Source organism: Labrus mixtus, chromosome 23, assembly GCF_963584025.1.
Source record: "Labrus mixtus chromosome 23, fLabMix1.1, whole genome shotgun sequence".
Classification (NCBI taxonomy): domain Eukaryota; kingdom Metazoa; phylum Chordata; class Actinopteri; order Labriformes; family Labridae; genus Labrus; species Labrus mixtus.
Genome location: NC_083634.1, coordinates 21,648,280 through 21,660,779, shown reverse-complemented (window position 1 = coordinate 21,660,779; position 12,500 = coordinate 21,648,280). Strand labels below are relative to the sequence as shown.

The window sequence follows — 12,500 nt, the reverse complement described above, 5'->3', positions numbered from 1 at the left end:
TGACCCCCTGACCTGTGTTTTACACCATGACCTTTGACCTCTGCTTTACTGCTGCGTTACTTTTTACTGCATGTTTTTTATTTGAGTTTATCGATCAGACGCAGAGCGAGGACGATGAGACACGACCTGTCGGAGGTTAAACTACGAGGAATATCAAACATCTGGAAAAGAGAGACGCCAACAACGCCTTAGACCCTAACCCTGTAGAGTGTGTCAGTCGATACCACGTGTGTGTGGGCGGGGTTAATATCGATGTGTGATGTCATTGGTCACCTGTCGGTGTACATGACGAAGGCGTAGCCGCGGTTCTCCCCGGTGAACTCCATCATCAGTCTGAACTCGTAGATCCTCCCCGCCCTCTCAAACAGCGGCACCAGCTCGTCCTCGTACATGTCTCTGGGAATCTTCCCCACAAACACCTCGCAGCCCCGCGGGGGGGCCGGACCCTCCCAACCTGACGATCCAACAGAGTCTTATATCAGTTTACTGGATCTGAACCCAGACCTGCTTACTGGATCTGATCCCAGACCAGTTTACTGGATCTGATCCCAGACCTGCTTACTGGATCTGAACCCAGACCAGTTTACTGGATCTGATCCCAGACCCGCTTACTGGATCTGATCCCAGACCAGTTTACTGGATCTGATCCCAGACCTGCCTACTGGATCTGAACCCAGACCAGTTTACTGGATCTGATCCCAGACCAGTTTACTGGATCTGATCCCAGACCAGCTTACTGGATCTGATCCCAGACCTGCCTACTGGATCTGAACCCAGACCAGTTTACTGGATCTGATCCCAGACCAGTTTACTGGATCTGATCCCAGACCTGCTTACTGGATCTGAACCCAGACCAGTTTACTGGATCTGATCCCAGACCCGCTTACTGGATCCGATCCCAGACCAGCTTACTGGATCTGATCCCAGACCTGTTTACTGGATCCGATCCCAGACCAGCTTACTGGATCTGAACCCAGACCCGCTTACTGGATCCGATCCCAGACCAGCTTACAGGATCTGATCCCAGACCCGCTTATTGGATCTGATCCCAGACCAGAGAAGTCCATATCATGACTCCTCTGTAACCTCTATAATAAGGATGAGACTACAGAAGACCTTAGTCAGGGCATGTCCCGTCCCAAACCTCATCAAATATAAAATAAGTCTTAAAATGAGTCTCTCTCTCTCTCTCTCTCTCTCTCACACACACACACACACACACACACACACACACACACACACACACACACACACACACACACACACACACACACACACACACACACACACACACACACACACACACACACACAGACCTGGCGGGGGTCCTCCAAACTTCCTCTGGCCGTTCTCCTGCACCATGTCGTAGCCCGTCTTCTCCATCAGGTCCAGCAGGGCCATCTCTTTGGCGCAGGACGCCTTGAACTCGTCCTCGCCCAGCAGAGGACTCACCTTCCCAGAGTCTCCGTTCATGTCCGTGTCCGACTCTCTGTCCCAGTCTGTCCCACAAACAGCACAGTCCAGATTTACTCTTCATCTTTCCCCCAGAACGTTTTTCTAAGTGTCCCGTCTGATAACCCACCTCTGCTTTATGCACTTCATGCACTTTAACTTACGTCAATACTGTTCATTTACAACTCTGTTTTTGCACATTTACATTTAATCTTTCATATTTAATCTTCCTATTTACCGTAAGACTAGTAATTTATTCATTATTTATTTGTTTGTTTATTTAACATGGACATACAGTAACATTGGTGCTGTAACATTTAACCATGCACAAGTTCCAGATACACTGTTCTTAGTGTTTATAGCAAAATGCTAATTTGCAAACACACTTTTAGAAACAACAGAGATAAAGATAAAAAGGGTAAGAAAAAGAAAACAGTTCAGTTATAAATACATCACAGTTATGAATGCAACAGGGATAAAATACAGTTACAGAGAGAAAAATATACGAGCTCATGTGCGTTTAGGTGTGAGAACAATGTTGTTTCTCCTTCAGCCATGATTTAATACCTTTGTTAAAAACATTCAAACTGTGTAGCATTAGTTCAGTGGGTAGACCATTCCATAGATTAGCTCCAATAACAGAGAAGGCTGATTGTCCAAATGAGATTTTTCACATTGGAATGCAACAGTTACCACTTACTGAAGCGCGTGTTGATTCGACTTGAATCCTAATGTCTCGTTACAAATTAATCAAACAGAGAAGGTGCCAGACCATGCAGACATAATGCTTAGTTAAATCCTGGTTGTATATATTCTCATTCTTAGTTTTGATATTTTTAGTGCTTATTTACTTTGTATTTAATATTATTATTATTAATATTATATTGTGTTTAGATTTGCTCATATTGTGTGTTTGATAACCTACTGCTGTAACGCCACAATTTCCCAGTTTGGGATCAAGAAAGTAATTATTTTCTTTTCTATTCTATTCTATTCCATTCTATTCTTTTCTTTTCTTTTCTTTAAACAGTGATGTGCATGTTTAATCAGTGAGCTCTAACCAATCAGAGACAGAGTAGGGAGGGTCATCCCTTCACCATCATTGGACAATAATTATAACAGCATCCTACTGAATACAGCCAATCAATGAATGGTGTGAATCAGAGGAGATTTAGAGGAGGGTCCTCTGGAGAACAATAAGGGGGTTAGGATGACTGTAAACTCCTGAATATAGTTTATCTAATGCAGCTTCTGTATTTAATAAACTTTATAAATAAATAATCTGTACTTCTGTATTTAATAAACTTTATAAATAAATAATCTGTACTTCTGTCTTTAATAAACTTTATAAATAAATACTCTGTACTTCTGTATTTAATAATCTTTATAAATAAATAATCTGTACTTCTGTATTTAATAATCTTTATAAATAAATAATCTGTACTTCTGTATTTAATAATCTTTATAATTAATAATCTGTACTTCTGTCTTTAATAAACTTTATAAATAAATAATCTGTACTTCTGTATTTAATAATCTTTATAAATAAATAATCTGTACTTCTGTCTTTAATAAACTTCATAAATAAATAATATGTACGTCTGTATTTAATAATCTTTATAAATAAATAATCTGTACTTCTGTCTTTAATAAACTTTATAAATAAATACTCTGTACTTCTGTATTTAATAATCTTTATAAATAAATAATCTGTACTTCTGTATTTAATAAACTTCATAAATAAATAATCTGTACTTCTGTATTTAATAATCTTTATAAATAAATAATCTGTACTTCTGTCTTTAATAAACTTCATAAATAAATAATCTGTACTTCTGTATTTAATAAACTTTATAAATAAATAATCTGTACTTCTGTCTTTAATAATCTTTATAAATAAATAATCTGTATTTCTGTATTTAATAAACTTTATAAATAAATAATCTGTATTTCTGTATTTAATAATCTTTATAAATAAATAATCTGTATTTCTGTATTTAATAAACTTTATAAATAAATAATCTGTATTTCTGTATTTAATAATCTTTATAAATAAATAATCTGTACTTCTGTCTTTAATAAACTTCATAAATAAATAATCTGTACTTCTGTATTTAATAATCTTTATAAATAAATAATCTGTACTTCTGTCTTTAATAAACTTTATAAATAAATAATCTGTACTTCTGTATTTAATAATCTTTATAAATAAATAATCTGTACTTCTGTCTTTAATAAACTTTATAAATAAATAATCTGTATTTCTGTATTTAATAATCTTTATAAATAATCTGTATTTCTGTATTTAATAATCTTTATAAATAAATAATCTGTACTTCTGTCTTTAATAAGCTTTATAAATAAATAATCTGTATTTCTGTATTTAATAATGTTTATAAATAAATAATCTGTATTTCTGTCTTTAATAAACTTTATAAATAAATACTCTGTACTTCTGTATTTAATAATGTTTATAAATAAATAATCTGTACTTCTGTCTTTAATAAACTTTATAAATAAATAATCTGTACTTCTGTATTTAATCATCTTTATAAATAATCTGTATTTCTGTATTTAATAATCTTTATAAATAAATAATCTGTATTTCTGTCTTTAATAAGCTTTATAAATAAATAATCTGTATTTCTGTATTTAATAATGTTTATAAATAAATAATCTGTATTTCTGTATTTAATAATCTTTATAAATAAATAATCTGTATTTCTGTCTTTAATAAACTTTATAAATAATTAATCTGTATTTCTGTATTTAATAATCTTTATAAATAAATAATCTGTATTTCTGTATTTAATAATCTTTATAAATAAATAATCTGTACTTCTGTATTTAATAATCTTTATAAATAAATAATCTGTACTTCTGTCTTTAATAAACTTTATGAATAAATAATCTGTATTTCTGTATTTAATAAACTTTATAAATAAATAATCTGTATTTCTGTCTTTAATAATCTTTATAAATAAATAATCTGTACTTCTGTCTTTAATAAACTTTATAAATAAATAATCTGTACTTCTGTCTTTAATAATTTTTATAAATAAATAATCTGTATTTCTGTATTTAATAATCTTTATAAATAAATAATCTGTACTTCTGTCTTTAATAAACTTTATAAATAAATAATCTGTATTTCTGTATTTAATAATGTTTATAAATAAATAATCTGTATTTCTGTATTTAATAATCTTTATAAATAAATAATCTGTATTTCTGTCTTTAATAAACTTTATAAATAATCTGTATTTCTGTATTTAATAATCTTTATAAATAAATAATCTGTACTTCTGTCTTTAATAAACTTTATAAATAAATAATGTGTATTTCTGTATTTAATAATCTTTATAAATAAATAATCTGTATTTCTGTATTCAATAATCTTTATAAATAAATAATCTGTACTTCTGTCTTTAATAAACTTTATAAATAAATAATCTGTATTTCTGTATTTAAGAATCTTTATAAATAAATAATCTGTACTTCTGTATATTTTCTGCCTAGCAACAAGATAATTATTGTATTACTGTATTATAATGTGATATTATTTATTTATTACTGTTCTATAAACTCCATACATGTGAGTTATTAATGTTTTGTGTTCTGTAATTAATATATAAATATTATTATTGTTGTTAGCTTAATAACCTGCTAAGCTAACGTTAGCCGAGTTTATTAGTTATATTTTATATCATAACTCGTTACATGAAGATGTTAGCTCACTAACCAGAGTGTGCAAAAAACTACATTCATACATTAAAAGTGTTAAAATATAAAATATGTAAATGAATAAAAAGTTTATCACTTTAAAAGTTATGCTAGCGGCTAACGTTAGCTTGTTTTAACCGTTAGTTTTGAGCTAACATTTTGCTGACTAATCCTCAGTTATAAACTCTTACCTGCAGACATTTCTGTCTCCACACAAACGTTTTCCTCCTGATACAGATTTAAAAACTCAGCTAGCCTACATTCATGGATTGATTTACGTTTTTTAATTAAACAAAAATCTGCAGGTAATTATTCAAAAGCTCACCGAGCAAGTGACGAATCAACCTTATGAGTGACATGAAGGCTGATCCCGTCTCAGCCAATCAGATCATTCCTCTCAGACACGAAAGGCGGGACGACGGGAATCAAAAGAGAAAAGAAAAGAAAATACTTACATTAATTTTATAAAAATAAAATACAGAAATATAAAGATACATATTATGAAATATTTAAACAAAATTGAAAGACAATTTAATTTAAAAAACATTTTTTAATTAAATGTGTATCAAAAAGATTTTAAGTGTTGCGACATCTAAATAATTTGTGTTATATCTTCAATAAATTAGTTTAAAAAATCTATTGATTAAAAATATGTGGCAAATCTAAAGAAAATTACATTTAATATTGTTATTTGTTTGATGTAAAGAGCATATTTATCAGTTTGTTTATTGTAATTTAATGATTTCATTTTGTAGCATTTGTGACCCCTTCTTGTGATCATGTTTTAAATTATTTATTAAACATTCAATTAATATTTGCCAAAATATATCATGCAAGTGTTCATGGGAAATGTAGTTTGGTTAGGAGTCGGTTTCAAATTCGAAGAATGAGCCGATAAATATAAACGTTTAATATTGTGATGCTAAAATCCCTTAAAATGTAAATAAAACAAACTCATGAATAAAAATACAATCTTTTATTACTCTCAAGTTATAATGTAATACTTTTACACATTATTTCATTTAAAGTGCTGTTTTTTTTTAAACTGTTTTCTGTTTATGAGGCCATCCAGATGAGCGAGGGCAACAGGAAGGCCAGCAGGGCGGACAGGAAGTTCACACCACCCAGACAGAGGAGCACACACACCTCCAGCAACGCCGTCGCCTTGGCAACACGCCGACTCAGCAGCAGCTTCCTGGCTGTCTTACAGAACTGAGGAAGGAGAGCTTTCATTATAGAGCATGTTGTAACCATGATTGACCACCAGGTGGAGACGTCACACAGTGTGATTTTTATTTTATTTCTCTGTCATCGTGAGTTTGTTCTGTTTCTATGAGTCTTCAGTGTTTTCATGAAACTCAACACACGTTCATTTAAGTTTTAATGATGTCAGCAGCTGTGTTATGATGCTCTCTTTAAGGGGAATGATCTACAGACACTGAAGCTTCAGTGTTTATCCAGCTCTGCATGGGTCTGTAAACCTTTCTGTGTTCTAACCTCTCTCCATTTTTCAAAAGCATCTCCAATATTGATCCTAGTTTGAGCACGTTTCTGCTCGTGGAGCTTATTAGAAACATGCAGAGGCTTTTTAGGTCGGGTACAATCACTTCTATCTGAACCACTTCTCTTGCCCGCTTCCATCTCTGCAACACCTGTTGACCTGATAACTGCTCTCATATCTGACAAACCGAGGGGTGTCCAAAACGGCCGTGTGGGGGCGTGTCTTAAAAGCGCCTACCTTCTCTGGTCCAAACAAATCCAGAGCATTCAGGAGCAGAATCTAAAGTTAGAAGGAGGACATACTGGCTGCTGCATTGTTGTCAGAGAAGCCAGCACTTCAACATGTTTCCTTAATGATCAGATAGTAAGATACCTTTATCATCTCACTCTCTACACAGCTCACTGATTGGAGCTTTAAAATAAATTTAAAGTTAAATAATATTCCTAAACTTCAAAATTCTTCCTCTCCCTCCTCCTCTTCATCATTGTGTCCATCGGTAAGTCTAAAAACATTCGACCCCGCCTTCTCTGGATCCTGTTCGCATGTTTCTTCAAACTTGTACAGCAGGAGAACAAAAGCAGAGAAACAAAGGAGCTTTTATGAAACAAGAAGGCTTAACCCAATTAAAGAGGGAGGCCTGATCGGTCCGGATCTGTGATCAGCTTTAATCTGCAGCAGGAACAGAACACGTCTCAGCTCGATGTGCTGCTGCTAAACGTTCAACAGAAGGTCTAATCAGCTTTGATATAGTGTGAGGTCTGTTCACTATTATACATGTTCTTTATGCTAACACCTGGTTCTGTGTGTTGTGGGTCGTCACCTGGAAGGTCTGGAAGCTCATGAGGGTCCCGTAGCGACAGTACATGACGTAGTGTTCACAGTTGTACCACAGCAGGCTGTAGTGGACTCGACCCTGCAGCTTCTCTGCCCGCCGCGCCACCTCCTCGCCCTGCAGCGCCGGCCGGCTGCACACCTGAGGAACAAGTCGCTGATGTTAATAAGATGCAGAGCAGAAGAGAAGAGGATATCTAAAATCCATCACCTGGTCTTTGGTGTTGACCAGGATCTTTGCTCCGTAGGCGAAGTCCTCCAGCGAGTCCACCCTGATGCTGCCGACCTGAGAGAGGACAGACCATCAGACCGGATCAACCATCATTAACTCATAACTGACAGGAGAGTTTGAAGTGTCCTCCCCATATTGAACTCTTCACATGTTTCAGTGAGCCCTGAACCTGTCGGTCTGGTTTGGATGGACGCTCTGGTACCTTGGCAAAGACCCCCAGTAAGAGGCGAGTGTTGGTGACCATCTGTTCGATCTGAGTCTGATCACTGCAGAAGACTGGCAGGATGTCGGGGATGAAGTGAGCGACTCTGAAGAAAGAAAGATCACGTTTACATTTTCAGATTTGATCAGAGCATCACGTTTAGATCCTCGTCAGACTCACCTTCCTCCCCCCAGGTAGATCCCAAAGTGTGTGAACATGGTGCGGGGGACCTCCAGCAGGTCTCCCCTCCTCAGATGACCCTCCCATTGTTTCTGTCCCCTCTGTCTGCCTCCCCCCTCCTCCCCTTCCTCACGTCGCTTCTTCTCGAGTCTCGGCGTGGAGATGAAGAGCAGAGCGAGCAGCTGCAGGGGGAACATGGTGAGAGGACGGAGGCGGCTCTGCTCGCTCAGGTGCTTATATTCCCCGGGAGAGGGGGGAGGATGGGGAGGAGGAGGAGGGGGAGGAGAGGATTAGTTAACTGATCCAGGGTCAGAGCAGAGGAACTACTCAGAATATTAAAGGCACAGGTTTAATTTCTAAGATCATCTGTAAAGATGGAGTGAAATAATCGTTCTCATATCTTGGTTCTTTTCTCATCTTTTTCTGTTGTTTCTTAAAGATTTATTTTTGGGCATTTTGTGCCTTTAATGGAGCGATAGGACAGAGGATAGAGTCTGAAATCAGAGAGAGAGAGAGTGGGGAATGACATGTGGGAAAGGAGCCACAGGTGGGATTCGAACCCGGGCCGCCTGCTTGCAGGACCACAGCCTCCGTACATGGGGCGCGCGCTCTAACCACTGTCCCACCAGCACCCCTCCTGTTGTTTCTTGTTCATGTTTACAGTAAAAAGGGCCCCAGAAGTGAACCCTGCGGGACACCTTTTGTGACATTAAGAAAGTTTTAATGAAAACTGAGATGCACACATCGATAACCTTCTGAGAGCTATTCGGTTTCGTGATTTAGGACCTCAAAACCCGACAGAAATCATCATCTATCATCTTTCAGAATAAAAGAGTTAACAGGGGAACAAACAGAGGTCGATCTCGATGCTCTTTTTTTATTTTCAGACTCAGGAGGCTAAAAATAAATGAGAGCTGCTTTCAGGATTATTATAAAGAAGTAACTATTTCTCAATCCAACACACTGAAATGTTTCAGCAGCTGATTCAAGTCCTGATTCCTGATTGGCTGAATCCCTGTGAGCTCAGAGACTCAGATGTTTATACGTACTAACTTAGTATTTCTCTCTCTCCATCTGAATTATGACGCTCGGGTTTATCCACTTTAATGATGCATTCCGGGGCAGCTCTGTTGATCCCAGTTACTAAATATAGAAGTTATTTCAGATTAAAGTTGTCATGTGCAAACAACATGGACTGATGATGAGAGCGGCCCACATTGCTGGCCCCGCCCCCTTCCGGCTGAAAGTATGCCGTCTTGAATGAATGGTGTCAACTGTTAGAGACATCTTCTGTGATTTAAAAGGTTCAAATAAGAAAACTGTTCAGTTGAACGTCTGTAAGGATCCCAAATCCCCGAGCAGGGAAGTAAACTCATGAATCTTTACTGAACAGAGGTCGAACTACAGAAGGTTTGCTTGGTTTTGTAGTTTTTGTTGGTTTGTTTTGTAGTTCTTTCTGCTCTGCACAGTGAAATCTGTTAGTACCTGCAGCCTGCCACTAGGGGGAGACATGTCTGAATATATCAGTCTGTTGATGCTGTGAGCTGTTTGCTCTGTGAAGGTCTGACTTGAGTTTTAAATGAACGTCCGGCTTTATTTCTTAAAAACGTTTATAAAAGAATAAACTTCATAGGGTTACGTCTCAGAATCATTTTCAACACTTTTTATTAAAATATAAAACTTTGATTTGGATACTAATCAGTTCATTTGATGTTAAACTATTTAATAAAACAAACCAGTTGGCCTGGAGAAGATTAGGTCCAACATGGGCTGATCCCTTCACAGCTTTTAACCCATCATGAACCAGGACGCAGTCTGAAGGCCTCTATAGAGCTCTGCTGGCTGCTCTGAGGTCCAGACTGAGAACCAAAGGGGGGTCAGGTCTTTACTGTCAGACCTCCGGCTCCGGGTACTCCGGCTTCCTCCCACAGTCCAAAGACTTGCTCGTTAGGTTAACTGCTGACTCTAAATTCTCTGTAGGTGTGAATGTGAGTGTGTCTGGTTGTCTGTCTCTATATGTCAGCTCTGTGATTGGCTGGTGAACAGTCCAGGGTGTAACCCCGCCTCTCGCCCAATGACAGCTGGGATCTGCTCCAGCCCCCCTGCAAGATAATGGATAATAGATAATGGATGGATGTTGATATTTTAAAACCTCTCAGAGTCACAGAATCCAAAGAGTCCGCTCTCCTTTCACTTGTTTTATTTTTGTAAAAAGTATAAAGTGTTACAGCGTCATAAAAATAAATTCTGTACAAACGTTTATCGGCTGTTAGAGAACAATCAGCTGTGAAAGAAACATATTTACACAAGAGCATCACCTGGTTACAGTGCAGAGGGGGCGGGGCTTATTCCAATACATGGTTTATGGTTTCATGCTGGGAGCGACATCTACTGGATCAAAAAGTCACACATTCTTTCTTTAAATGATCTCTGTTCACCTGATCGCCACATTTACAGGAGAAGCATTCAACTGTTTTTTTGATCAACGCTTCAAAACAGCGCCTGTCACCTGAATTAGCTAATATTGCAATGTTGCTAATGCTAATGCTAATGACCCAGTTCCTCCTCTGTTCAGTCTCTGCAGCAGGAGAGAGAAGTCGTAGTGTCTGTATTCTGTGATTATTGAGTTATAACCAAACGTAGTGAGATACACCTGTATGCAGACGACTCCATCCTCTCCGTTACACTCCGATGTAGCGGAGCAGCCTGTTTAGAGTCTCAAACAATGACCTTCGAACGAGTTCCAGGTGTTTCTAACTGGCCATCCACAGGGTGAAGGGGACGAGGAGGGTCGGCAGAGCCGTGCTGGAGGATATTCCCAAACACGCCATGGACAGGACTCCAAACAGCGCCGTGAAGAGGACGTTACGCTGGTCCCGGATCAGAGACTTCAGCCACTCACAGAACTGCAAGAAAGAAAAATGAACATGAACACATCTGAACAGTTAGAAGTATTTACATGTAAAGCATGAAACCTGTTCTGTGAGCGTCTCTTCATCGATGACTAATTAAAAGACATGAACTCCCTCCATGATGAAGACCACGATGAAAACCACGATGCTACAGCTGCTGCTACCCCCCTGCTGCTGAGGGAAGAAGGACCACTTCCTCTCCTTGGACGTTTCTAAATATGCCCCCCCCCCCCCCTCACTGAGCTACCTTTGACTAAAAAGATGAAGAATATAACTGACCTGTTGTTTATTTAACTATGAGGCCCTCTGAGGCCCCTGAAGGAGCTGACGCCCCACAGTCCACGCCCTTTAACGAGCCTGTAGGAGGCAGACTGAGCTCCCAGCAGGTCAAATGTTTACGTTGGTAATTACAGAAAGGGAAACTCTCTCTGCAGCAAGAAAAGCCATGTTTTCCTGAAATAACGACAGAAATGAGTCGAGATGTTCAGAAAACAGGTAAAATAAACTCTGTAGATGTATGTCCCCTAAGGGCTCCCGTAGGGAGTCTGAATGATCAACAGGCCAACCTCAAGCCAATGCAGAAGTGTAAAATCCTGCAGTTCCTCAAGTGTCCACTAGAGTCTGTCTCCTGCAGTGAGTCAGTCCCCATAGAGCTCCATGTTAAAATGTCTAACTTTACAGCTGTAGTTCCTCAAGTGTCCACTAGAGTCTGTCTCCTGCAGTGAGTCAGTCCTCATAGAGCACTATGTTAAAATGTTGTATATTTAAGCTTAGAGTTTTGCATAATTAGGGGCGTGGCTATATTGACTGACAAGTTGGTGTGTTGTAGCTGTTTATAAGGAGTCTTAAGCCCCGCCTCCGCTGCAGCTCGTTTTCTGTTTCTAGAGATGATTGAAAACATTTCCAACATGGCGACCGCCATCGTCAGGCTTCCTAACGCCTCTACAGAAACCAATCATGACTTTACTGAGATTATGTCCATGTTTCATACAGTCTTTAGAGGCATGGGATGATGATCAACATTCAAAGAGTTTGTCATCTCTTCCAAATCAAAACAAAGATGGCTGCTGAGACAATCCAGTCTGATTGTTTATCTGACTGTATCTGTTAGCAGTTAAAAGTATTTTAAAGGAACTTTAACTACTGTGACCTGAACGTGTGAGGGGGCGCCATCCTTCCTCCTCCTCCTCCTCCTCGCTGTCCTGACTCTGACTCTCAATGTGCCGTTTGTTCTCCGAGGACTGACCCAGATTTTCCCCTCGTTTAAAAACAGACTCACCTCGACACGTAGGAGGAGGAGGAGGAGAGGGGGAGGAGGAGAGGGGGGAGGAGAGGGGGGGAGGAGGAGGAGGAGGAGGAGGAGAGGGGGAGGAGGAGAGGGGGGAGGAGAGGGGGGGAGAGGGGGAGGAGGAGAGGGGGGGCAGTGGAGGGGGAGGAGGAGGGGGAGGAGGGGAGGGGGCAGGAGGA

The 12,500-nt window shown here is 38.5% G+C and overlaps 3 protein-coding genes across 5 annotated transcripts in view; all 3 read right to left on the bottom strand.

Moving 5' to 3' along the window:
• rbm46 (RNA binding motif protein 46) overlaps nt 1-1,470 on the bottom strand; it is a 12,285-nt gene extending 10,815 nt beyond the window's left edge. Inside the window, exons 1-2 of the mRNA XM_061032043.1 lie at nt 1,317-1,470; nt 274-454 (exon numbers count right to left, since the gene is read on the bottom strand). Coding sequence (XP_060888026.1) covers nt 274-454; nt 1,317-1,401 — 266 coding nt within the window. The 5' untranslated portion in view covers nt 1,402-1,470. The remainder of the gene's footprint in view (nt 1-273; nt 455-1,316) is intronic.
• Nucleotides 1,471-6,142: 4,672 nt separating this feature from the next.
• Nucleotides 6,143-10,200, bottom strand: LOC132958868 (lecithin retinol acyltransferase-like). 2 transcript variants are annotated; one of them, XM_061031947.1, is made up of 5 exons: nt 8,122-10,200; nt 7,909-8,047; nt 7,719-7,793; nt 7,497-7,649; nt 6,143-6,387 (listed from the first exon to the last, which is right to left on the bottom strand). In XM_061031947.1, the coding sequence occupies exons 1-5, from the start codon at nt 8,316-8,318 to the stop codon at nt 6,232-6,234; spliced, it is 720 nt and encodes a 239-aa protein (XP_060887930.1). In that variant the 5' UTR covers nt 8,319-10,200; the 3' UTR covers nt 6,143-6,231. The 2 variants fall into 2 exon arrangements, with proteins under 2 accessions (XP_060887930.1, XP_060887931.1); XM_061031948.1 differs by having other exon boundaries at nt 7,942-8,047.
• Nucleotides 10,201-10,304: 104 nt separating this feature from the next.
• The window catches only part of LOC132958867 (lecithin retinol acyltransferase-like), a 3,363-nt gene continuing 1,167 nt past the window's right edge, over nt 10,305-12,500 (bottom strand). For both annotated transcript variants that reach the window (XM_061031945.1, XM_061031946.1), the window contains one exon: nt 10,305-11,027. In XM_061031945.1, the coding sequence (XP_060887928.1) occupies nt 10,875-11,027 (153 nt within the window). In that variant the 3' untranslated portion in view covers nt 10,305-10,874. The remainder of the gene's footprint in view (nt 11,028-12,500) is intronic.